The following is a 26960-nucleotide window of genomic DNA, read 5'->3' as shown; positions in this document are numbered from 1 at the left end:
TTGACTAAAGCCCTCTTGCCCTTTCAGAAGTGCAAAACCTAGTGAGAGCTCACCTATTTAATCAGTTAAATGACAGGAGTTAACCTGGGCAGCCAAGCCTCTCTGCCTCATCCACCTCAGTGAGACAAGCAGCGTTTTATTTCATTAGAAGGCATTTCTAGAAAGTGTGTGGAATCTTGGCAAAGGAAATGTTAGAAAAACCTGTGGAAAATCTAAAATGTTCATTGTTTTTTCTTTTAAAATATAGGTGACATAATTGTTACAACACCAGATAGCCTCCTGAGACTTCTCAAATATCAAAGTTTATTATTTCTTAGACTCTGTCACCTAATTTTGGATGAAGTGGAAGTATTATTCTTTGAAGCTAATGAACAAGTAAGTGTATTCAGTTAGATGTCATTGCTACTCAGAAACATATATGTATATATAAAATATACATATATATTTATAATTAAAATCTTAATTGCTTTCAGATGTCAGGAAAAGTGTCTAGTTGGGGAAGAAGCTAGCTAATGTAAAATAATTTTTGCTTTAACTTTTGTAATTAAGCACCCCACACAGTTTACAATCCCACTATCCCAAATATAAGAGAACACATTTATCTGACATTTCCTCCCCAATGTTTAAAGTTCTCTTCCCCTGGGAGGTTTTCTGAAATGTTTAATTAATATTTTTCTTATTATAGAAGCAATAATTTTTATTTTAGAGAATTTCAGAAATAGAGAACACTTGAGAACTCCCAGTATACATCATCTTACACTCAGAGATAATCGGACTGACTATTTCCTTCTTTTTGTAATTCCGTGTCTGTTGATACATACAATTAACAACATTATTTTATAAGGTGGTTTTGGACCTTCTTTGATGTACTGGTTTGTAACTTGTAGTTTTCAGAAAACAGCCTTCAAGTACTGTTACTAACTGTTCTGTAGCGTGATTGTTACTTGTCAAGTGGTATTGAATCCTAGGGGCATAGCATGCTTTATTTCAAAACATTTAACATTTAACATGTGTATGTGTGGCTAAAGAGCATACATCTTTTTGCACATGTTTCCCTTAGGATAATTCCCTAGGAATTATCCATAGGAGATCCATAAATCCCCCTAGGAAGGGGATCAGTGGATCAAAGACTGAATTCTTATAAAGCATTTCTTGGAAGCACTGTACCGTGATGACCAAGAGCATTCATACGGGAGCAGTGAGGGCCCCAGGTTCAAGTCCAGACTTTGTTACTTATGGACTGTGTGGGTCTGTGAAGGGTTTCTGAACTCCTCTAAAGTGTCAGTTCTTATTTACAGAAATACCACATTGTATAATTGCCTTTCTAAAAGTGTAGACCAATTTACAGTCCCTCAGGCAGTGTGCCACCACACCATCCTCCTGCACCCCAGCAGTCAGAGACCTTAGTCCAACTTTCTGTTCCAGGCAAATTGCTAAGCACAGCATCTCATGACCTTACCTGTATTTCCTTGGTTACTTGTTAATTCATACTGGCCATTTACGCTGTTCTATGAGCTGCTAGTTTATTTACTTTGCTTATTTTCTGTAGGTGGAATCATCTTTTTCTGATCAGTTTGTGGACGTTTTATAAAAGGATGTTAATTTTTTCTACATATGTCACACATTTCCCCAGATACTGTTTTAATTCTGCTTATACTTAACATCTTCTCCGTTTTAGTTTTTTCCTGTACTTTGATGTTTGGGAAGGCCTTCCTCACTCTAAGAACAGAAAATGTACAATTCTTTACCTTTTGTTCTATCAAACCAATTCTTCTCTTTTAAAATAAAAATGAAATTATCCTAATGTTTTAGATGTTTGCTATATTAGATAACTTCAAAAAAAATATTGAAGTTGAAGAAAGAGAATCTGCACCACATCAGATTGTTGCAGTTGGAGTTCATTGGAGCAAACACATAGAGCATTTGGTCAAGGAGTTTATGAGTGACCCCTACGTTGTGATCACGGCCATGGAAGAGGCTGCTCTCTATGGTGGTGTCCAGCAGGTACAATTTTGAGTGTGTGGTGGGGGCTTAGAAACACAAGCAAGTAACCTTTCTTTCATGGCTCAATACTAAAATATTACAGCTTTCCTCTCATACACAAATCTGTAACTGTATATTTTAATTTACATTGATTTCTACACATCCTTTTCTATTAAAATCCTGACTTAGCTATGAAAAGTGAATCTGGAGCATCTTAAACATGTATAAAATAACGTTTCTGTATTTCATTACCAGGTAGTGCATCTGTGCCTAGAAAATGAAATAACCTCTGCTTTACTCCAAACTCTTGATTACATTCCAAGTCAGGCTCAAAAGACCTTGATCTTCACCTGTTCTGTAGCTGAAACAGAAATAGTGTATAAGGTGAGCCCTTCTACATATAAAACATCCTCAGGGTTTAAACTATGATTGAATATCAAGTCATCAGAGAATTACTGGGCTAGTTTGACATTTGACGGGAATAAAAGTTCACAAGTTTGTCAGAAGAGGAGGCAGCGGGTGGTTACAGAATCCCGATAGCAGCGAAAAAAGACAGCAGGAGTCCTGACCTGGAGTGGGAGCCTGCCATGGGGACCAGCCATTCCACCAAAGCGAACACGCTCTGTTTTGTTGTGGCAGAGCAGTAAAAGGGTCCCATTTGAAGAAATGCCAACATCCTCTGTACCCTCTATTTGAGAAAATAATAACACTAAGAGGTATCATGTGACCAGAAGAGCCAAATAAATTGGCTAAAAATTTATTTAATTTTATTTAAATTATGCTAAGATGTAGCAATGAGGCCAAATACAAATTAAAATGTAAGAATCAGTAGAAAGTAGAATACCCACCTTCCAGCAATAATTAATTGGAGATATAGTGAAAAAGTCCATGTTGGCAGTAGTACCATAAATTTGGTGTGTGTATGTGTAGATAATACATATATGTGTGTATGCTTGCATTATTTAGCAAAATAATGTTTATTTCACTTGAGCAAGTTTTTAGATATAAATTGTAGAATCTGTAAGTATATTTAAATTGACAGTCATCTCATTCTTAGAATTAGTGGGTCAATGAGGTCCCTTGCAGATAATTTTAAACTGTTTATATTGACCATTATTGATGGAACAACTGTTTCCATTCAAGCTTTTTGTTCTTGACTGTGAACTGGCCTTTTTGGTTTCATTTTTAGGTAGTAAAAAGCAGTTCAATGTTTTGTTTGAAAATGCATAAAGAAATAGTTTTTAACTTAAAAAGTGTCTTAGAACAGTGGACGAAGAAGTTAAGTTCTGGCTCTCACCTTGTATTAGGTAAGTGTTTTAATTTCTCCATATATTTAGAGAAGGCTGAGCTAATAAGAATCATGCCTTTCCTTCATTTTTAGACCTTATCTCTAAATTTCTCATCATTTCCCAGGTTTACTGAGAATTTATTAGTAATGTTAATTTCAAAATGAAATAGAGTATTAAAGTGGGTCTGGGTGCCTCCAGGGCCCTCAGGTCAGTAGGCAGCACCCCGTAGTCTAGACGTTTCCCGTGGAGTTTCAGCTTGAGGGTCTTTGTCTCTTTTATATATGTGTGCCTGTGATGAAACTTGTCACACATGATTGTTAAATTTAATATTAGAAATATGAAAACCAAAGTGTATAAAATAAGTGAGAAATATATGGGCAGCCTAGATTTGTAATAGCAAAAGGCATTTTTCAGGATATTAGAGACCACTTTTCCCTGGAATTTAATCACTGCGCTGTGACATTTTGGGAAAAACGTGGAAAAGAAGATTCTTTTCATCTAAAAAGTACAATGCAATAAAGAAATGTACTGGGATTGCTCTGTAATAGTAAGTGCAGTAAAACTGAATCCTTATTTGAAATTGTTGGGATCCCTTTTTCCAGTCTTGACTGATGATTGCATACCACTCTTGGCCATCACTGATGCCACATGTGTGATTCACTTCAGCTTTCCTTCCTCGCCAAAAATTTTCGGTGGACGCCTATGCTGCATGTCTGATCATTTTCAGAGTTTAACCAAACAGGTTTAATTTTTATTTTTATTATATTTTAATGCTCTACTAGCATTTTATGTATAACAACAAATTCTGAGGCCACAGAGTTCTTTTTAGACTGGTAAGGATGATGTGCTTCCTTTCTTCGCCCCAATTTTAAGGGTTCTCCTGCAGAACAGGGCAATAAAAAAACCAAATCTGTCTTGCTGCTGACGGACAGAAACGCATGCCATGCTGTCAGCATCCTGCGCTACCTGGAGCGAGCAGATGCCACGATTCCTTCAGAGCTGTATGAGTTTACCGCAGGCGTTCTGGAAGCCAAAGAAAACAGAAAAGCCAAGCAGCCTCTTTGTCCATGTCTTAAGGCTTTTGGTTTTTGCAAGTAAGCTAGTAATCATATTTTAAAATTAAAGTATGAAGTACACAGATGATAAGTTTACAGCTTGATGATTGTTACATATGTATTCCCCATGTGAGCCACCCCCGAGCTCTGAGGGACCACCCTAGAGATTCCCTTCATGCTCCTTTCCAGTTTACACTTCCCCTATAAGTAAGCACCCTCCTTATAGCTATCAGCACTAATTAACATTAACTTAAATGAATTTCATTTTTGAATTTTCTATAATGGAATTGCAGTACACCCGTCTGTACTGTTGTGTTTATATGTATTTATCTATTTATTTATGTATTTAGTGGCTCCGTATTCTCTTGTATGAACAATGTTGTATGTCCCTTTTCTTGTTGATGGGCCTGTGAGTTGTTTGTAGCTTTGGGCTATTATGTATGAAGCTGCTCTGCATGCCCATTTCTCTTGCACATATACTTTGGAGTTGGTAGGTCATGGGGTCAGCAGTGTTCAGTCTTTCCAAAGTGGTTGACCATTTTACAGTCCATCTGCAGCGTATAAGAGAGTTTGAGTTGCTCCATATCTCCCCCCGCACTGAGCATTCTTAGGGTTGGAATGGTAGACCATTGTGATTTTCATCTGTGTTTACCTAATAATTAATGATCTTGAATGCTTTTTCCTGCCACATAAGACCTTCAACTGGTTTTGGCTATTTTAAGTCTACTCTATCTCCATAGGCATTTGGATATGTCAGTTTCTTTAGAAACATTGCTATAATTTCCATAGCACATAAATCAATTTGGAAAGCATGGGTATCCTAGTCATGAGGGCCCTCACACAGATCCAGACACGATGCCAAGCTTGATCAGTAGATCACTGGGATGGGTAGCAGATGTCTGATATGTTATCTGCAGGATTGAATTTAAAGATAGCTGTTGACATTAACATTTTTGAATTATGATGCATTAAATAGGTTATTAGCAATTTCCATTATGCCTTTAAATAGAGTATTGACTTTTGAAGTTGAAACTTCAACTATTTCTCATTTAGGGTCAGGAAAGGCTTATGGCTTAGAGGTTAATTGGCCTTTGTTGTGGGTTATGGTGATGTGTTTCTAACTCAGTCTCTATTTTAGAAGCATATTTTGTTCATTTACATATTGCGCTTAAGAATGTCTGGAGAAATAATGAAGTAACTCCTACCTTTAAGTCTATTCAGTGTTAATTAAATATAAGGATTCCTTTCCACTTATTTACATATTGTTAGTGTCATCTGAAGTATTTAATATGGCTACTTAACTTTAAAGAGTTTGGAAAGGAAGTTCTCTGATTTCACTTGTAGATTAACTTTCCTGAAGAATATTTTAGAATGTATGTTCAAAATCATTATTGTTTTTTTCTGGCTTTAAAATTCACCTTATTTCAGAGATAAAAGGATCTGTCCTGATCGACACCGTATTAACCCAGAAATAGACATGCCAGTGAGGTTATCCAACCGAACTCTACCAGTGTCTGGATATATTAAAGTAAGTTCTCTTAAAGATCCTTTTGTCCAGTAAGTAATGGTCATTTTAATGAACATACTTCATTTTAAAGCAGCAGAAGCTTAGTGCAATATGATAAGACAGTTCACTCTTGTACAGTGTGGGGTTATGGGTGCTGACCCCCCAATGCAGGCAAAAATCTACATATAACTTTTAACCCCCCAAAACACTTAGCTTCTAATAGCCTACAGGGGACTGGAAGTCTTACTGATAACATAAACAATTGAATAACATGTATCTTGTATGTTATATTTATTATATACTGTATTCTTGCAATGAGTAAGCTTAGAGAAAAGAAAATGGTTTTACCACTTGCTGCAGATCTCCAAACAATTTTCCAATATATTCCTTGAAGAAAATCCGCATGTAAGTGGGTCCACACTGTTCAAACCCGTGTTGTTCAAGGGCCAACTGTGTTAATGTGCCACCGTTAATCTGATGATAGATGTGGGTCTTCATAAAGTGCTTGATTTCAGGGCCCCAGTTTGTTTCCCAATAATTGGGAAAATAGATAAATGACTTCAACAATTCACAGAATTTTTTGTTACGTTTTCTGAAAGAGAGTTATTTTCATTTGGGGACTATTAAAAATAATGCAATGATCACACAAATCTTTTCAGAACACTCAGGATTATTCCTTTGAGGAAAATTCTGAAATGCAGGTACAATTGTTCAGGTAAGAGTTTGTCACTTTCTTTGGAACCTTATTATCACAAGCATACCTCATTTTATTGCACTTCAGATACTCCATTTTTTACAAATTGAAGGTTTGTGGCAACTCACCGTCTATCAATTTTCCCATCTGCATTTGCTCTCTTGTCTCTGTGTCATGTTTTAATGATTCTTGCAACATTTCAGACATTTTCATTATTATTATGTTTGTTAAGGTGATCTCTAATCAGTGAGTGATCTTTGATGTTACTAATTATAGTTGTTTTGAGACACTGCAAACCATGCCCATGTAAGACAGTGAGCTTAATCGATAAGCATTGTGTATGTTCTGGCTGCTCCCCCATCTATCTCCCTTGTCTGGGGCTCCCTATTCCCTGAGACACAACAATATTCAAATTAGGCCAATTAATAACCCTACAGTGGCCTCTGAGTGTTCAAATGAAAGGAAGAGTCCCATGTCTTTCACTTTAAATCCAAAGCTAGAAATGATTAAGTTTCGTGAAGAAGGCATGTTGAAAGCCGAAATGGGCTGAAAACTAGTCTGTTAGTCAAATTGTGAATGCAAAGGGAAAGTTCTTGAAACGTAAGATATTAAAAGTGCTACTGCAGTGAACACATAAATGATAGGCAAGTGAAACAGCCTTACTGTTGATATGGAGAAAGTCTTAGTGGTCTGGATAGAAGATCAAACCAGCCACAACATTCCTTTAGACCAAGGCCTAATCCAGAGCAAGACCCCAACTCTCTTCAATTCTGTGAAGGCTGCGAGGGGTGAGGAAGCTGCAAAAGAAAAGTTGGGAGCTAGCAGAGGTTGGTTCATGAGGCTTAAGGAAAGAAGCCATCTCCATAATATAAAAGTGCAGGTGAAGCAGCAAGTGCTGGTGTAGAAGCTGCAGCAGGTCATCCAGAGGTCTAGCTGAAGTCATTAATGAAACACTGAACACAGATTCTGAATGTGGATAAAGCAGCCTTATGTTGAAAAGAGATGCAATCTATGACTTTCATAGATGGAAAGGAGAAGTCAGTGCCTGGCTTCAAAGGACAGGCTGACTCTCCTGTGAGGGGCTAATGCAGCTGCTGACTTTAAGTGGAAACCAGTGCTCATTGACCATTCTGAAAATCCTAAGGCCCTTACGGATTTGCTGAATCTACTCTCTCCATGGTCTACAAATGGAACACCAGGACCTGAATGACAGCACATCTGTTTACAACATGGTTTACTGAATATTTTAAGCCCACTTAATGCTCAGAGAAAAAAATTCTTTCCAAGTTATTACTGCTCGTTGACCATGTACCTAGTCCCCCAGAGCTCTGAGGGAGATGCACAATGAGATGGATGTTGTTTCCATGCCTGCTGACACAGCATGCATTCTGTAGCCCGTGGATCAAGGAGTAACACAGCATGCATTCTGTGGCCCATGGATCAAGGAGTAACACAGCATGCATTCTGTAGCCCATGGATCAAGGAGTAATTTCAACTTTTAAGTCTTATTATTGCAGAAATAGATTTCATGAGGCTGTAGCTGCCATACACAGTGACCTCTGTGATGGATCTGGGCAAAGTAAATTGAAAATCTTCTGGAAAGGATTCACCATTCCAGGTGCCACTAAGAGCATTTGTGATTCATGAGAAGAGGTCAAAATATCAACATTAACAGGAATTTAGAAGTTGATTCCAACCCTCATGGGTGACTTTGAGGGGTTCAAGACCTCAATGGAGGAAGTAACTGAATAAAGGAAATAGCAAGAGAAATAGAAATAAAGGTAGAGGCTCAATATGTGACTGAATTGCCACAATATTGTGATAAACCTTTAATGCGTGAGGAGCTGCTTCCAGTGGACGAACAAAAAAGTGGTTTCTTGAGATGGAATCTACTCCTGGTGAAGATGCTGTGAAGATTGTTGAAATAACAACAACGGAGACAGAATGTCACATAAACATAGTTGATAAAGCAGTGGCAGGGTGTGAGAGGACTGACTCCGGATTTGAGCTTGTACTGTGGGTAAAATGCTCTCAACCAGCATCGTGTGCTAAGAGAAAGCATTCATGAAAGGAAGCATTGATGGATGGGGCACACTTATTGTTGTCTTATTTTAAGAAATAAGCCATCCCAGCTTTCAGCAACCATAGCCCTGATCAGCCAGCAGCCAGCAGCCATCAGTGTGGAGGCAAGACCCGCCACCAGCAAAAAGATTATGATGGGCTGAGAGCTCAGACAGTGTTAGCATTTTTTTAACAATACACTGTTTTTTAATTAAGTTCTGCATGTTGCTTTTTTAGACATAATGCTGTTGCACACTTTATGACTACAGTGCACTGTAAACACAAGTTTTATACATACTGGGAAACCAAAACATTCATTTGATTTGTTCTGTTGCCGTATTTGCTTTGGTCTGGTCTCCCAGGCATGCCTGTATTTTTTTTCCTTTCGTTTGAGTTTAAGGTCTCTCTCTTTTTCACCTTCTCGTTCCCTAAGAATTCATACATGGCTCCTCCTCGTGTGGTGGTGCTGTACTCACTTCCGGGGGCTGTTGTAACAAACATGAGGAACAGGGCGACTGAAACAACACAAGTGTGTTCTCTCTCACAGCTCTAGAGACGAGAAGTGCAGAAGCTGTCGGCAGGGCCGCGCTCCACTGGAAGGCTCTAGAGGACTGCGCTGTCCGAGCCTTCCGGCCTCCCTGGGCTCCGGCTTTCCTCCGCGCGGCCTAGTTTGCAGCCACATGACTCCAGTCTCTGTCTCCAGCTTCACGCTGCCTTCTCCTCTTGTCTCTGCCTCTCACAGAGGACACTTGCCAGTGGACGTAGGGCCCACCTGATAGTCCAGAACCATCTCCTCCTCTGGAGATACTTAATTACATCTGTAAAGACCTTTTTTCCAAAGGTCACAGGCATGGGTTTTTGGGAGTCTGCACATACATAGCATTCAACCCTCTCAGTTTGCATTACTGAAATGATTTTTTCCTTTAACTTCTAATTCTTTCCTGGTTCTGTCACCTCTTTTCAAAGTTTTTCTATGTTCTCTTATGTCTTGTAACACTTTCTTAATTAACAAACTAAAAGGCACTTGTTTTAAAATCAAAGATTACAATTATGATCTGTTTTGTGGATCCAGCTTTCTGGTGGCTTTTACTGTCCGTAGAGATTGTTATTTGCTCCTTACTCTCTTTTCTATTACATAACTTAATATGGGATTTGACCTTGGTACTTGCTTTGCTCACTTTTAGATTAATTCATTTTCCTTAAATTTTAGAAGGTATTGAGTTAAGGTAACTTTTCTAGTATCAGAGTTCCCATTTCCATTGTTTCCATGTCTTGTAAACAAAATATATATGCAGACATAGTTTCTGAGACTTATGAGATTTCCAGGCTCTGTTCCCTCCCCAACGTGCAGCTGAGCTGCCTCTTTCGAGACCTCAGAGGGCTCCAGGCTTCACCCGCCTGCCCTGGCCCACAGCCGGTGGCTGCGGTTGCAGTGTCACCTGTTGCCTCCCGTTCTTAGGTCCACCAGGCGCGCCCTTGCCCCCCGCTGCTTCCTCCTGCTCAGTGAGACCATCAGCCCTTTTGATGTGAGTGGGTGGTCATCCGCTTATTTGTTGCTGCTTTTGTTTAAACCTTCCCAGAATGCCTGTAACCAAGCCGCCCCCCTTTTTAAACCTACTATATGGAAGTATAATCTACATACAGTAAAAACCACTATTTTTAGCTGTGTAGTTTGAGTTTTGATAAATACATATAATCTTGTAACCACTCCCACAATCAAGATAAAAAGATTTCCATTACTCCAAAAAGGTCTCTCCTGCCCCCTTGCAGTCAATCTGTGCCCCACATCCCTGCCCCCTGGTAACCTGATCTGCTGTCACTATAGTTTTGTCCTCACCAGAATTTCACATTATTATGATAATCTTACAGTATATAGTCTTTTAAGTCTGATTTCTATTAGCATAATGCTTTTGAGATACATCTAAGTTCTTTCTTATTGTTGAGTAGGATTCCATTATATGGATGTACCGTAGTTTGTTCACAAGTTCATGGACATTTGGGTGGTTTGCTATTTCTGTCAGCTGTGAACATTTGTGTTACAAATCTTCAGGCATACAGCTTCGTTCCTTTGAGTAAGATGTAGCAGTGGAATTGTTGGGTCAGATGGTAAGTGTATGTTTATAAGAAACTGCCCAACAGTTTCCTGCGGGGGGCCATTTCACACTCCGAATCTCAGTTGGTCCACATTCTCATCAACACTTGGTATTCTCCATCTGCAAGGTTTGCTGTTCTGTCGCATTTGCACTGGCACTACATACATTTCCCTGATGATGGAGGGTCCTGGACATCTTCTCACTGCTTTTGGCCATTTGCATGTCTTCTTTTATCAACTCTGTTCAAAATTTTTGCCCATTTTTAAATTTGGATTTTCTCATCGAGTTTTAAGAATTCCTTATATATTCTAGATATCCTTTGTCAGATATATTGCAAGTGTTTTCTCCCAATTGAAAAGCAAGTTTTAATTTTGACCAAGTCTAGTTTGTTGCTCTGTTTTGTGCTTTTCATGCCAGAAGAAATCTTTGCCTACTCGAAAGTTGTAAAGATTTTTCCCTATGTTTTTAATTCAGAAGCTTTAGTATTATATATAGTTCTATGATCCATCTCAAATTAACGTTTGTGTGTGGTGTGGCTAGAGGGCAGGGTTTTTTCTTATGGATAATTGATTGCCCTAGCTTCATTTATTATAAAGACCTTCTTTTCCCTCTAAATTACATTGTCCCCTTTGACATAAAGCAGGAGACCATATACATGAGTTCTGAATTCTTTTTTCTGTTCCTGGGCTGTCTGCCTGTCCTTACACAGTGCTGCACTGGCTCAGTTACTGTAGCTTTGTAATCTTGAGAACTGGTACATAAATCTTCTAACTTTGCTCATCTTCAGTATCTTTTTGATTATTCTTTTGCACGTCCACATAAAATTTTAAAGTCAACTTTCCAGTTTCTTCTACTTAGAAGCCTGATGGGATTTTGGCTGTTACTGCATGGAGCTTACCGATCAGGATGGGAAGAATCGACATCTTAATATTAATACTGTCTTCTTGTCTGTTAATATGGTTTATCACTCCATTTGTGTAGGTCACCTTTAGTCTCTAAGCCGTCTAATTCATTGCTAGTATTTCATACACTTGGATGTTATTGTTAATGTTATTTTTCTTGAAACCTCATTTTCTAATTGTTTGAGAAACGCAGTTGGCATTTGTTTCCTTGCCTTTGTGTCCTGCGACCATAACAAACTGAAATAGTTATGGGGGGCCTCCTGGGGAGAGTGGAACCCAAGCAGGCAGGGGGGCTGGGAGGGCCCTTCCCCGGGTGCCCAGGACCAAAACCAAGTCCCAGACAAACCAGAAGAATTTGGTCACCCTTCTGGAGGCCTCATGCTCTCCTGTCGAGAGTCCAGTCCACAAGCTGCTTTTTGCCACCTGTGTTCTGCACCGTCACGGGTATTTAGATGTGCCTACACCATGCAGAGGGGACTGCACACACCAGTACCAGCTCTGCCTGGGTTTTGTTCACCCTGTGTATGTGGAGGCCCCTTAGGCTTAACACAGAGCCTTCCCATTTGGGAGATATGAGAGAAAAAGACTCTCCAGTTTATTCCTGCCATCTAAGAACAGTCACCATTAACATCTTAGTATATTTTCCCTGCCACTTTTTCCCCCACATCTTTTAAAAAATGTATTTGTTATTGGTCTCTACACTATACTCTGCCTGTCGTTTGTAACATCATAGTGAGTGTTCCTCTTCACACTCCCTTGCGTTCACTGTGACCACCGAGTGGGCTAATGCCTGGCATGCCACACTGGTGGGGCCTCTAAACACAGGGGAGAAGAATCCTCAGAAACACCACCTGCCAAGTGGAAGGAATGCTGGACTCCCGGCCAGAGGCGGGGTGGGCTTGAGTGAGCATTAAGGGTTTAGTAAGGCAGCTTTGTCCACTGGCTGGAGAATGGCTAGCTCGGGAACCAGGACAGCCGTGCTGCCTGTCCTCCTGCAGCTGACAGTCCAGTGGGGGTGGGCAGTGGACAGTGAGAGAGATGGTGACAGGCGCAATGGAGAGGATGGCACACACCCTCCCAGCCCCCGTGCCTGCTCAAACTCCACTCTCCCCAGGAGGCCCTGCCATAACTGATTTAGTTTGTTACGGTTGCAGGACACAAAGGCAAGGAAACAAATATCAACTGCATTTCTCAAACGATCAGAAAATGAGGTTTCAAGAAAAAAACCTTAACAATAACATCCAAGTGTATGAATTACACTGATTAGTGATTAAAGGTGACCTACACAAATGGAGTGATAAACCATATTGACAGACAAGAAGACAGTATTGTGAAGATGTTGATTCTTCCCATCCTGATCCGTAAGCTCCATGCAGTGCCAGGGGCTGTGCTGGTGTAAGTGTGCTGGCGGGATGGAGGCCCTTTGGGAAGTATAGGCAGGGACAGACTGTCTGAGGAGGGGTCAGCTGTCCAAGCGCCAAATGATGAGAAAGATCCAGCTGTAGGAAGATCTGGGGAAGAATATTCCAGGCAGAGGAGCAAGCAAATGTGGAGGCCCAAGGTGGGAGTGGAACAGGACACGGATCCCTGGCAAGGAGAGTGGAGCAAGACAGGCAGTGACCTTTGAGGGTGGCACAGAGGGGGGCATGGACTGTCAGCCCTGTAAAGCCAACACCCCTTTTGATCCCAGGGGTGGCCTCACCCCTGCCTGCCTTGTCCACCGTCGACACTGTTTCTCTGCTATCCCACCAAGTAACTGGTTCCCACTTGTGGCATCTGTGGTGGGTAGCAGGCCTCCCAGCCTTAATGCAAACTGTTTGGTTCCTGGGTCTGGACTCCTCTGTGTACTCCTGCTAACACATGCGCATGTTGACGTCATTCCCTCCCACTCCCAACATCCCTGCACATGCTTGCCTGTGAAGAGCTGTCTTCTTGACCACACTTCGGTGTGTATATCTGTCTACTTGTGGTTTCTGAGGCCCCCTAGGACATGGCTTCATCTCTGTGCCCATGGTGCCTCATACAGCATCGGCTCCCAATGATACTCCTTGTAATGTGAACGAGGATCAGAAAGGGCTCAAGAGATAAGGATATTTTAAGACGTTTATAAAGTACAGTTAAAAAATAAACAAAACACATTTAACTAATAATGAAGTTTTAAAATAATAAAATTTACCCTGAAAAATCTTCCATTGGATTTAAAGTGATTATAATTTATGAGTGTGGTAAGGTTTTTATTTTGTTTTGTTTGTTGGCCAGTTCCCTAGATTATTTAAAAACCCGTTTGTGTGCTTTAGGACCTTAGGTCGGGGCTGACTGCTGCAGATACTGCTTGGCTTAGATTGCTTTTGTTATCTAGAAACGTTTACTATTTATGTTTCAGATAATACCCTTTTATATTTCGAATGCAACAAATTATTTTGGTCGTATTGTCGATACACATGTGGATCTTTATGCAACTCTTAATGCCAAAATGAATGAGTATTTTGAGGATTCTGGTAATAAAACAACTGTTGAAAATGTGGCGAAATTTGAATTATATGGATTGGCAGAAAAAACACTTTTTCACAGGTAAAATGGCTGTTTCATCTCTGAAAGCACAAGGTAACATTAAATGGTTTTGAATCTGTTTCACCTCTGTCCATTTGACCCAGCATGCATGTACTAAGCCTGGCTGCCTCCCAGGAGGGTGGTGGCAGCGTTATGGCCCCCAGATACCTGGCCACTTCCACACCTGAGACTCATTTGACCCTGGGCTCCTGCACACAGAGCATGGATGCAGTGTAACATTCGGAATGCAGACAGTTGTTGGGCCATCACTGCATGGTGCTTACATACACATCTTCAACTCACTTAATTCTTACAAAATTAAGTTTTTAAAATTCCCATTTTACAGATAAGCAAACTGAGCCTTATAAAGACTATGTAAGTTTTCTAAGGTCAGTGATGGCATGTTGGTGTCCCAGGCCAGGCAGTCTGCCTCACCTGACTGTTTGCATCCACTTCCCTCAGATGACGCCCCTGACTCCATATGGCAATAGCCTACATTGAGAAATGTTGAGTATTTAATCTGCTGTGTTAATTTTTATTATGTCGTCAGATAAAGAGATTTATTCCATTCAGAAGTACTGCCCATGTTTTGTGCTTAGATACCCTAGAGTTAAATAAACCATTGCTGAGTGCTCCTGACAGCTCTCCTTATGTTATTTCTAGTAGGAAGTAAGAACTAGTTGTTAAGGGGTCTTTCTGTATGTTCTACATTTAGTAAGTAAGCTGAGGCAAAGGTGTTCTCCATCATGGAACTCCATGCTCGGCTAAGGCCACTGTCGCTCTCCAGGGTCCAGGTGCTGGAGCTGAGCCAGAAGGAAGGTGCGTGGGCCCCGGATGGCGTCCTTGTAAGGTTTATAGACGAAGGCAGGACTGGACTCGTCACAACGGACCAGTTGCTGCATCTCCCAGGGAATTTCCACACCCTGCCCCCACAGGCTGTGGAGTTTATTGTTTGCAGAGTGAAACCTGCAGACAATGAAACTGAATGGAATCCAAAGGTGAGTTGTTTGGGCTTTTTATATTTTGTTGGCTTTCAGAATATATTTAACCCAGAATACATTCAGAATTGAGGTTTATTTGAATTTAGTGTTGAGTTTGGGTGAAATGCTTTCTGTTCCCAGCAGTCCAAGCACAGTCTGCTTGGACCCCTGCCCGTGCAGGAAGGCACTCACGGCCGCTGTGCGAAGACCTGGCTCTGCACCTGCAGGGAGGGGCCAGGCGCCCTTTCCAGGTATGGGTTGCCATCACTAGCAGCAGCACTTACAGACTTAGAATTGGTATAAAATGTGCATCGTGGTACACTGGCTGTCAGCTGGAGGGGAAGAAACAGTGTGAGGTCCTGCAAAAATGGACACCCCCATCAGAGGGGGACGTAGGTGATGGACACTCTGGGAGAGGCCTGGTAATTCCACTGGGGTGGGGAAGATGGGCATGGAAAGAAAGTCCAGAAAAGCTTCCAAAGAAAGGGACATTTCCTCTGGGCCCTTAATGGTATAAGACACTGAAAGTGGAGAAGGCTGTCTGCCAAGACTGAGCATGGAAGAGTGGGCTCACGTGGCTCTGTGTGCAGGGTGGAGAGGCCACCCAGCCAGTCCCGCTCCTGCCAGAGCAGTGAGTCCTGTTCATTATGATGCCCCTGCTTCTTCACAGGAAGGTTACATTTAGTATCAGCTGATTAATAGGATATAAAACAAGCCATTGCAGTTGGCAGGTTGGGTTATAAACCGGGTTAAACATTATCCAGGAAGTAAACAGGTGAGTGTTCTACAATACAGGGTGAATACACAGCCTTACTGTTGTGAGTTTAATAAAAATAGTTCTTATTAAATAGCAGTCTTTTTTCCTTCGTGCAAAGTATTTACCAAGTGTCCACTCTGCGCTGGACATTTGGATGTAACCATTGGCAAGAAGGGCATGGTTCTTGTCCTATAGAAACATCTGTCTGTCCAGATGATTGTCCTCAAGTATTTCTTGAAGAGGTGCCTTCTGGAGAAATGGGGAAAAGTTCTCTTGTGTGTGTGCTTCTAAATTAATTTACCAGGCCCAAGGGGAATGGAAACAATCTAATCATGAGGAGCAGCTCCCTCCTGTTCTGCTTTACTAGAGTTAAAATGTGCCTGAGAGGGCTCAGACAGGTGGGTCTCAGTTTCTGGGACCCTGCTTGAGAGAAAAATAGCTACGGGCTCAGGAAAGAATATCGGAAGACCAGGGCCCAGCTCCAGGGTCACTGGGGTGAGTGGCTCCACTGCTGTGAGTTCCTCCCCAGGAGCAGCGAAAGCACTTTCTCTTCATTCTCAGGGAGCTTCTAGAGAAAGAAATACCCATATTTTAAAGACAGATTGACAGCTCACAGAGGAGGTGGGGGACATGTGTATACAATGGGAAATGTAGGATTAGGAGCCCTGAGTCACCTTTTGCATTGGACATTTAGTTACTCTTGTTGACAAAGAGGCATGGAGGCCTCCATAACCTACCCCCAAGGACTGGTTGTGAGGCTCAAATGAAATGCATGGAAGTTTTTTGCAAAACTATGCAGCATGTACAGGATATGCTATTTCCTTAAACCTTCAAATTAACTTTTTTTCAGGTTACTGGGTATATTCATCATAAAATTATTGGAAAACTTCATGATGCAAAAGTGATACTGGCTCTAGGAAATACACTTTGGATTGATCCAATGGTAAGTATACTATGCAGTTTCCTTAAAAAGAAATCTATGTTGGAATGGGCCCCTAAAATTACACAAATTATTCTAGAATGGAATAAATTACCTGAATAAATAAGAATGGAAGCTTCTTTAGGGCTCTGTGTTAGGGAGAGAATTTTTTCATGTTATTTGGGACATGAATTTGGTTGTGGGTTTTTTGTTTAAGGGAATCTTTTACCCTGTAACCTGGTGCTCACAGGCGTGTGTCTAATCACATGCACTCAGACAACTGAGACAGAAGCTCCATGAAACCGTACTTACTCCAGATGACAGTCTGTAACACTTGCAGTTCTAATCTGTTCCACTTTTTCAATGTTGGCTGTGCACTATTAACAAATATTTCATACTGGTGGGGAGCCCTAGGTCAGTGACTGCCCCTGAGGCAGTACAGTGGCCATCTGTCTGGTTGTAAGTGATCTTAAAGTACCAGCACTTGATCGGTAATGTTGAGGGTTCCAGCCCTTGGGCTTCCAAAGATAGGTTTCATTATGTTTACGGTTTCTACCTCATTCATTCGCCAAACATTTATTGAGCACCTACTATGTGCTAGGGCTGGTATGGGGCACTTGGGTTCCATGAACAGAAACTCCTACCCACAGCACTGACCTTGGGGGTGAACAGTCTGAGTGTGAGACCAGAACATGTAATTGTGCCCCAAGACCTCTACTTTCCAATTCAGAATTTTGCTGTATTAGCTTTAAATCTTAATTATTATGATTATTTATAAGATTACAGGAATTCAGTTCATAAAAACTTGTTTTACTAAAAGTTATTTTTGTAAGACTAGAGAAGCCTTAACACTTAAAAGAGGAGTTTGGGTGTAAGATTTAAAAGTAAGAGGACAAAATGATTTTAAGGAGAGAAAGTAGAGGTTACAGTGCAGGTAAGTGAAGAGATTCGGGGGTCTTAGTTGATGAAATAATCAATATTGCGGTTTTTCTTTATCAGAGAAAAAAATGAAAACTTTTTAAGCCGAAATTTTAAACTGAGAAAATAAACCAAAACATGAAAATCCACCTGGCAGATATGCTTCCACAGCTCCAGAGCATAGCAGGGTCCATGGCACCCTGGAGAGGCAATAGACTCCCCACACCTGTCACCTTCTCTCCCAGACCAGCTCGGTCCTCAGTTTGAGTGGAGAAAGGCGTTCCCGTCATTCCTGGATGGGACACGTCCCAGTGTTCAGTGAGGACGGTGCCCGGCCAGCGCCAGGCCTCCTCTTACCATAAAGAAGATGCCCAGTCCAGGGTCCACACCCCTGTCAACAGGAATCAGAACGTTGCAGATTTTCTGTTATACTTAATTATAAATTGACATGCATGAGAACATTTTGGTTGCAGAAGAAACAAATGGAAGAAACTGTCTAGAATCCAGGATTTAGAGCCTTGGTGTAGGCCTTCCTGGGCACCTGAAGACTCTGAGCCTTAGGGGTCCTCCTTGTTAAGAGAGGTGAAAGTACTCAAATAAAAATCAGATCTAGAATTTTTTGTATGGTTACAGCATTAGCATGGTCTCATCTGGGGGTTTTATTCCAGGATTCAGTTTTGGTCCATACCCCACCCCTGATCATATTTCTGTGATGTGGGCTGGGTTCTGGAAGATTCTGATGTACCTGGGTTATGAAATGATATGGATGCTGCAGTGGGAGGCCCTTGCACCCAGGCCAATTACGTCAGACATTGCGCAGCAAGATGGAGAGGCCATGCAAGAGTGTTTGTAATTCGTTTAAAGTTCGAAGGATGATTCCTGTAAATGTGCTTTTTCTTTGATTCAAGGTACACATTACAAAACTCCCAAATTTGAAAACTTCTGTCATTGACTATAATGTTCGAGCTGAAATTTTGTCAATGGGAATGGGCATTGATAATTCAGAACATATAGAACAACTGAAAAAATTTTACGAAGGAGCTAAAATGCCAAGTTTTGAGGAAAGCCCAAGCCAAACCCTGTGAGTAGATTTTTCTATCCTTTTTGGAAGAGCTGTTTGGAAGCATGACTCACAAGTGTTACAGTAGACGTTTTTTTAAAGAATAGTTTAAGGAGTCTCCATGTTCTGAGAACTGGCTTCAATAATTACTAAGATTGTGGGAATCTTATTTTATCCATACCCCAACCCACATTTTTGTTTTTGGTGGAGTATTATAAATCAAATCCCAAATATATTATTTCACCTGTAGATCTCTTCCAGAATAGTTTTTTGTTAGATTTTTTTTTTTTTTTGACAGCACACATACAGAAAAGTGCACACATTGTTAAGTGTAGCCTGGTGGATTTTCTGAGCACAGAAACCAGCCCCAGATCAGACACAGGGCATGACTCAGCTGGCTCCTGCTCCCTCCCCAAAGGCAGCCACTCTCAAGACAATGAAAAGCATGCATTGCTGTTCCCTGGTTTGTACTTTGTTTGAATGGAATCATGCAGTGTTTCTCTTTTGTATGTGGCTTTTTAAACTCAGCATCATTTGTGAAATTCATCAGTATTGTACATGTAGTTGTAGATCGTAGATTCTTACAGCTGTATAATATTCCATTGTATGGATACACCATAACTTATTTACCCATTTTACTCTTGATGGGAGAAATTTCTGGGCTATTCCATGTGGTACTTAAAACATTTTCCTACTGTGTTTTGGTTCACTTAAAATGTGTTTCTGATGGAATGGAACCACTGAGTCATAATTAGAGCTCCTGCCCAATAGTTTTCCAGATCGGCTGTACCAGCTTACAGTCCCACAGGCAGTGTGTGGGAGGCTGTGAAAGCACAGAGAGTGAACACCGGCACTCCCAGCAAGGAGGGTGGACAGAGCATGTGCGTCCAGCAAAGGGCTCGTAGCCACAGTTCCTTCCAGTCAGGAAGAGAATCTCGGACACTAGCAGAAAACTGGGCAGAAGACTTGAACAGACACTTCACAATGTCCAACTAATTAATTCTCCAATAATTAATATATGAAAAGGTATTCAAACTCATCAGTCACCAGAAAGATGCAAATCAAAGCTATAGTGTGATAATACCACTTGATACCCACCAGAAATGAGAGAAAATACCAAGTGTTGATGAGGGTGCAGAGCAACAAAGGACCTCTAAAAACTTGACTTGAGTGCTATTATAATATCTAACAAATATTATAGTTAACAAACTAACAGTACTTTATTAAATGACATGTATTTTTATTGTGTTAAAATATAACAATTTCTTATTTCTGTTTGATTTTTCAAACTGTGGGAAAGTACCCACAAAATCTGTCAATGTAACTATTTTTAAGTATACATTTCAGTGGCATTAGGTACATTCACAGTGTTGTGTGGCCATCACACCATCCATCTCCAGAACTTCCTCATCATCCCAAACAGAAACTCTGAACCCATTAAGCACTAACTGCTTTTCTCCGGTTCCCCTCCACCCTCCACCAGTGGTGACCTCCATTCCACTTGCTGTCTCTGTTAACCTATTTACCATATAAGCGGAATCATACAATATTTGTCCTTTTGTGACTGGATCATTTCATTTAACATTATGTTTTCAGGGTTCACCCATATTGTAGCATGTGTCAGAATTTCCATCCTTTTTAAGGCATAAAAATATTTGATGGTATGGATATGCCGCATTTTGTTTAGTCATCAATCTGTCAGTGGACATTTGGCTTTTGTGAATAGTGCTGCTATGATTGTTAGTGTACAAATATCTGTCCATGTCCCTACTTTAAGTTCTTTGGGATGTCCCCGCCAGGAGTGGAATTGCTGAATCATATGGTAATTATGTGTTTAGTTTTCCACATCAGCTGTGCCATTTTACATTCCCACCAGCAGTGCACAAAGGTTCCCATTTTCTCCACATCCTGTCCTAGAAATCGGCCCAAGGTAAAAAAGCTAAAGGTGTTCTTAGGACTTTTCTGACTGTGCATCTTCCCTTGGCATGCACATGGTCTCCTAGATTAGGACACTTCTGAGTCTGCCCCCTGACTTCTCCACCTGACCCTAGAAGGTCTGGAGTGTGTCCCCAGGCCTAGCCCTTCGCCCAGGTGTCCCTGGGACAGCAGTCCTCTTTTTGGAGCAGTGCCCACTGCTTTGCTGCCTGGGTTCTGAGTTCTGTGAGACACAGGTGAGCATCTAGCACCATTCCCTCAGATATCTATTTCCCGGCAGGTTAGACTAATTTCACCAGACAGTAGTTTGTGAAGAAGGCCTGTCCTGCTCCCTCTGGTTTGAAGTGGGGAGCAGCAGTCAGGCTGCCGTCTGTGAAGACCAAGACTGCCAAGCCAGGCAGGGCACAGGCAAGTGAAAATGCCGCAGAACCTTCCCCTGGTTTTGAAGCTGACTTTTTCTGGACTGGACATTTGCTTGATGGCTGTGAACCTCTGGTGGTTTTCCCTACGAAGCTGGATCAGCCAGCCTCCCGTGGCTCTTTCAGTGTTTTTGTGAGGATGTGGAAATGAGGAGCCTCCCAGTCTGCCATTTTGCTCTGCACGTGTTTCAGTAGCAAGTGCTGGAGGATTTTTTCATCTTAACATCGTTTCAGTTGGTCTAAGTAACAGTAATTTTAATTGAAGTTGTCATTAGGTAAATTTGAAGTTTTCAAATTCATTCAGTAAATTTTTTTTGAGTGCCTCCTGGGGATACAGAGTTAACAAAACAGATGAAGGGCCATCTCACATTTTAATGGAGAGAGGAAGGTGACAAGCAGGCTGGAAAGATACAGAGTGGATCAGATGGCGGTAAGTGAGATGGATCAGATCCATGCAGAAAGGAAGGCTGGGTAGCTTTGAGCCAAGAAGGTGGGAGTGAACAGACACGAGAGGTGAAGCATGTCTGAGGCAGATGTCCGGGAGAGCGAAGACTCGGTTGCTCCTTGGTTCCAGGGACAGGGAGGAAGGAGTGGTGACCAGAGCAGCAGGCGACAGGGAGAACTTGTAGGTGCAGAAGTCAGAGCAGTCCTGGGTCGGAGCCTGTTGGACCCTGTGACCTGGGCTCCCACTGAGGAGGTGGAGCCGTGAGTGGGTTTAGGGCAGATGAATGACTTAATCAAAGGATTCTTGGCTACTGTGTGGATAATAGACTGGAGTGGGGCACACATGCTGTGCCAAAAAGGTTCAAAACAGGGTGAGAGTGGCTTGTGGAGGTGGGGGGAAGTAGCTGTTTTCTGAATATATTTGAATGAACACTTGGTCTCCTGTAGCTTGTCAGCAGATCCTAGGCATTGAGAGCTGCACTGAACTAGAACACTGAAGGGTTGAGTGTAAGAGCCCAAGGACTGAGCCCTGGGCCTCTAAGGTTGAGAGGAGGGGGAGCTGTGGGGACATCGGGGAGGAGCCTGAGCAGCAGCCAGCAGCATGGACAGAAACCCAGGAGAGGGGCGTCAGGAAGGCAGGTGAGGGGATGTTGCATGGAGCAGGAGCGATGAGCCAGGCACACACTGCTGAGAGGCCAAATGACAGGAGGGTGACAACTGACCAGTGGATTTAGGATGTGACCACTGGTGACCTTGAAGAATTCCTGAAGTCCTGCTAGGCAGGAAAATTTCAAAGAACATAGCAAAGATTAAAATACCCAATAGTCTGAAGTTTTTGGAGTTTTCCATCTTGATTAACACACCTTCAGGAAACAAAAACTGCTCCATACTTACTGATAAGATATTTTTTTAAATGAAGATATCTTTACAGTTTAATAAATTTAATGAAAATGAGGATTGATCACTTGTATGAAACACAACTACTGCTATTGAGCTGCAGCTCTATGCAAGGCTCTTCAGATCCTTTGCACACTTGATTTGGTGCTTGTGCACTATTACATACCTGTGGCTATCACAGGTAGAGAGGAGAGCTGGACCGAGCAGAGGGAGCCTGCTCCATGAGACTCCATTTCAGGGGACAGGTTGGGAAGCTGTGGTGGTCTGGATCAGAAGTGAGGAGCAGGGAGATTCTTACAGCAGATTGGAGAAGGGGACAGGTTTGGGGGACTTGGAAGATCCAGAAGTCATAGGGCCTAGTGACTGACAGACACATGGGAGTGTGAACCTCTAATTCTGAGCCCTAGTGACTAAGAGGATAGGGACAGCGGGACAGGTACAGGATATTTCCCAGAAAGCAGCCAGCTTGTTGGAGAGGAGATACCCAGTTGGTCTAGGAATACCAAGTTTAAGCTTAGAGCTCAAGAAAGCAGTTGAGCAAGGCTCTGGTTTGCTGGTGTTTGAGGAAAGTGTGTGAGGAGGAAGGAGAAGAACCCTACAAGTAGAGAACTAGGCCAAAGCCGTGGGCTGGGGAGAGAGGGTCTGCTGCTGCACAGTAGTGGGTAGAGGAGGATGAGGCCTCAGGACGGGACCCCGCCTGAGAGGTGGAACGTGGGACCCTGCCTGCGCCTTTCAGGGAGTGCCACTCTGCAGGCCTCCTGTGCATCAACTGAAAGTCCCCTTGGAGGCACATGTACATATACAGATGTGTGTCTGTATGTGTGTGTACACATGTACTTATACAGGTTTGCTCCTTTAGGCGTGGACTGTCTGTGAAAAGATGCACAGAGGTGAGTTAACACTGTCCTCCATGAGGAAGGAGATTGGGTGGCCGGGGAATGGAGTGAGAGGGGCCTTTTTCACTGTGTAGACTTTTAAATTTTAGAACATTGAACCATGTGAATGTGGTTACCAGCCCAAAAAGCCAAAAACAAAACACAACTTAAAAAGTTTTGAAGAATGAGGCAATACTGTGTAGTGATAGGTCTTTAGTTATTATGTACAGTGAAACAAGGGACAAAGGAATTAAGTAGATAATGTGTGTTTAAAATGTATGTGTGTATTAGATAGATGTAGATGGCAATACTACTTTTCTTTTTGTCATTTTAGTCAGTTTGTACTTTTTTTTAATTAAGGTATCATTGATATACAATCTTATGAAGGTCTCACATGAGCAACATTGCGGTTACTACATTCGCCCATATTATCAAGTCCCCCCACACACCCTATTGCAGTCACTGTCCATCAGCATAGTAAGATGCTATAGTCACTACTTGTCTTCTCTGTGCTATACTGCCTTCCCCATGACCCTCCTGCATTATGTGTGTTAATCATAATGCCCCTTAAACCCTTTCTCCCTCCTTCCCCACCTACCCTCCCCACCCCCTTCCCTTTGGTAACCACTAGTCCCTTCTTGGAATCTGTGAGTCTGCTGCTGTTTTGTTCCTTCAGTTTTGCTTTGTTTTTATACTCCACAAATGAGTGAAATTATTTGGTACTTGTCTTTCTCCACCTGGCTTATTTCACTGAGCATACTACCCTCTAGCTCCATCTATGTTGTTGCAAATGGTAGAATTTGTTTTCTTCTTGTGGCTGAATAATATTCCACTGTGTATATGTACCCCATCTTCTTTATCCATTCATCTAGAGATGGACATTTAGGTTGCTTCCATATCTTGGCTAATGTAAATAGTGCTGCAATGAACATAGGGGTGCATTATGTCTTTTTGAATCTGGGATCTTGTTTTCTTTGGGTAACTTACTAGGAGTGGAATTCCTGAGTCAAATGGTATTTCTATTTTTAGTTTTTTGAGGAACCTCCATATTGCTTTCCACAATGGTTGAACTAACTAATTTACACTCCCAGCAGTGCAGGAGGGTTCCCCTTTCTCTGCATCCTCACCAGCATTTGTTGTTCTGTGTCTTTTGGATGTTGGCCATCCTAACTGGTGTGAGGTGATACCTCATTGTGGTTTTAATTTGCATTTCCCTGATGATTAGTGATGTGGAGCATCTTTTCATGTGCCTGTTGGCCATCTGAATTTCTTCTTTGGAGAAGTGTCTGTTCAGATCCTCTGCCCATTTTTTAATCGGGTCATTTGCATTTTGGGTGTTGACATATGTGACTTCTTTATATATTTTGGATGTTAACCCCTTATCAGATGCCTGATTGTATATTTACAATGTATTCTCCCATACTGTAGGATGCCTTTTTGTTCTACTAGTGGTGTCTTTGCTGTACAGAGCTTTTTAGTTTGATGTACTCCCATTTGTTCATTTTTTCTTTTGTTTCCCTTGCCCAAAGAGATGTGTTCAGAAAAAGTTGCTCATGTTTATATTGAAAAGATTTTTGCCTACATATTTTTCTAAGAGTTTTATTGTTTCATGACTTACATTCAGGTCTTTGATCCATTTCAAGTTTACTTTTTTGTATGGATTTAGACAGTAATCCAGTTTCATTCTCTTACATGTACTTGTCCAGTTTTGCCAACACCAGCTGTTGAATAGGCTTTCATTTCCCCATTGTATGTACATGGCTCCTTAATCATATATTAATTGACCATATGTGCTTGGGTTTATATCTGGACTCTCCATTCTATTCCATTGATCTATGGGTCTGTTCTTGTGCCAGTACCAAATTGTTTTGATTACTGTGGCATTGTAGTAAAGCTTGAAGTTGGGGAGAGTAATCCCCTCAGCTTTATTCTTCCTTTTCAGGATTTCTTTCACTATTCAAGGTCTTCTGTGGTTCCATATGGATTTTAGAACTATTTGCTCTAGTTCATTGAAGAATGCTGTTGGTATTTTGAAAGGGATTGCATTGAATCTATAGATTGCTTTAGGCAGGATGGTCATTTTGACAATATTAATTCTTCCTATCCATGAGCATGGGGTGTATTTCCATTTATTGGTGTCTTCTTTAATTTCTCTCATAAGTGTCTTGCAGTTTTCACAGTAAAGGTCTTTCACCTCCTTGGGTAGGTTTATTCTTAGGTACTTTATTCTTTTTGATGCAATTGTAAATGGAGTTGTTTTTCTGATTTCTCTTTCTGCTAATTTGTTAGTATACGGGAATGCAACAGATTTCTGTGTATTATTAAATTTGTATGCTGCAATGTTGCTGAATTCAGATATTAGTTCAGTAGTTTTTTGGTGGATTCTTTAGGGTTTTTTATGTACAATATCATGTCATCTGCAAACGTGACACTTTAACTTCTTCCTTACCAATCTGGATGTCTTTCATATCTTTGTGTTGTCTGATTGCCGTGGCTAGGACCTCCAGTACTATGTTGAATAAAAGTGGGAAGAGTGGGCATCCTTGTCTTGTTCCCGATCTTAAAAGAAAAGCTTTCAGCTTTTCACTGTTAAGTATGATGTTACTGTGGGTTTGTCATATGTGGCCTTTATTATGTTGAGATACTTGCTGTCTGTACCATTTTGTTGAGAGTTTTTATCATGAGTGGATGTTGAGTTTTGTCAAATCTTTTTCAGCATCTATGGAACTGATCATGTGATTTTTGTTCTTTTTGTTGATGTGGCGTATGATGTTGATAGATTTTCAAATATTGTACCATCTTTGCATCCCTGGAATAAATCTTATTTTATCATAATGGATGATCTTTTTGATGTATATTTTAATTCAGTTTGCTAATATTGAGTATTTTTACATCTATATTCATCAGGGATCTTGGCCTATAATTTTCTTTTTTTGTGGTGTCTTTGCCTGGTTTTGGTATTAGAGTGATGCTGGCCTCATAGAATGAGTTTGGAAGTATTCTCTACTATTTATGTAAAAAGATATTTATGGACGTAGACCCAGACTGTGAAGAGGGGGTATCTGGGAAGAGGAAAGGACAGGGCTTTTATGCTGACATCTGTCCTCTTTGAAGAGAGAAGCAGTGTTTGTTATTCTCACAGTAAATGGTTTGAAGTGAACCTTTCCTTGGTAAATGAGTTGATGCATTTATTTGATAATAACATCTAATGCAAATGATTATATAATTGTGTATAATTCTTGTATGTCATTCTACATAAGACACAATATTAAAGAACCGGTCACATGCTCTACGCTTGATGCAGAGGACACAGTGCTGACCAGAGCTGGCTGTCCCACTTGCGCTCCCCAAATGAGCCGAGAGCTGGGCACGTCTGATAGGCATTAGTAAGACCTTAAGTCATGTGTTGCCTGACTTTTGCTTGTCGCCGGGAAGGCCCTGTAGGGAGGCATGTTTTGCCTGTCCCCTGTGTCAGGGCTGACCTCCACCTCTCTCATCCAGGATGCCACCTTCCGCAGATGAGGCCACAGGTCTGCAGAGCACGCCACGGGAGGGCAGGGGCCCGGACAGAGGTGCCGACCCCGAGACACACTCAGAAGATCAGAAGCATGGTTGGTTATTT

The 26960-nt window shown here is 41.4% G+C and overlaps 1 protein-coding gene across 2 annotated transcripts in view; it reads left to right on the top strand.

The window, feature by feature from the left end:
* The window catches only part of TDRD12 (tudor domain containing 12), a 71796-nt gene that overhangs the window by 42206 nt on the left and 2630 nt on the right, over positions 1–26960 (top strand). For both annotated transcript variants that reach the window (XM_017667193.3, XM_017667194.3), the window contains exons 16-27: positions 248–375; positions 1813–2004; positions 2239–2367; positions 3173–3290; positions 3875–4014; positions 4146–4366; positions 5756–5855; positions 13968–14155; positions 14922–15132; positions 16722–16814; positions 18617–18789; positions 26840–26949. In XM_017667193.3, the coding sequence (XP_017522682.3) occupies positions 248–375; positions 1813–2004; positions 2239–2367; positions 3173–3290; positions 3875–4014; positions 4146–4366; positions 5756–5855; positions 13968–14155; positions 14922–15132; positions 16722–16814; positions 18617–18789; positions 26840–26949 (1803 nt within the window). The remainder of the gene's footprint in view (positions 1–247; positions 376–1812; positions 2005–2238; positions 2368–3172; positions 3291–3874; positions 4015–4145; positions 4367–5755; positions 5856–13967; positions 14156–14921; positions 15133–16721; positions 16815–18616; positions 18790–26839; positions 26950–26960) is intronic.

This window comes from Manis javanica, chromosome 17, assembly GCF_040802235.1.
Source record: "Manis javanica isolate MJ-LG chromosome 17, MJ_LKY, whole genome shotgun sequence".
Lineage (NCBI taxonomy): Eukaryota > Metazoa > Chordata > Mammalia > Pholidota > Manidae > Manis > Manis javanica.
Note: the sequence above shows the minus strand (reverse complement) of the source record. Positions and strands in the feature narration are given on the sequence as shown.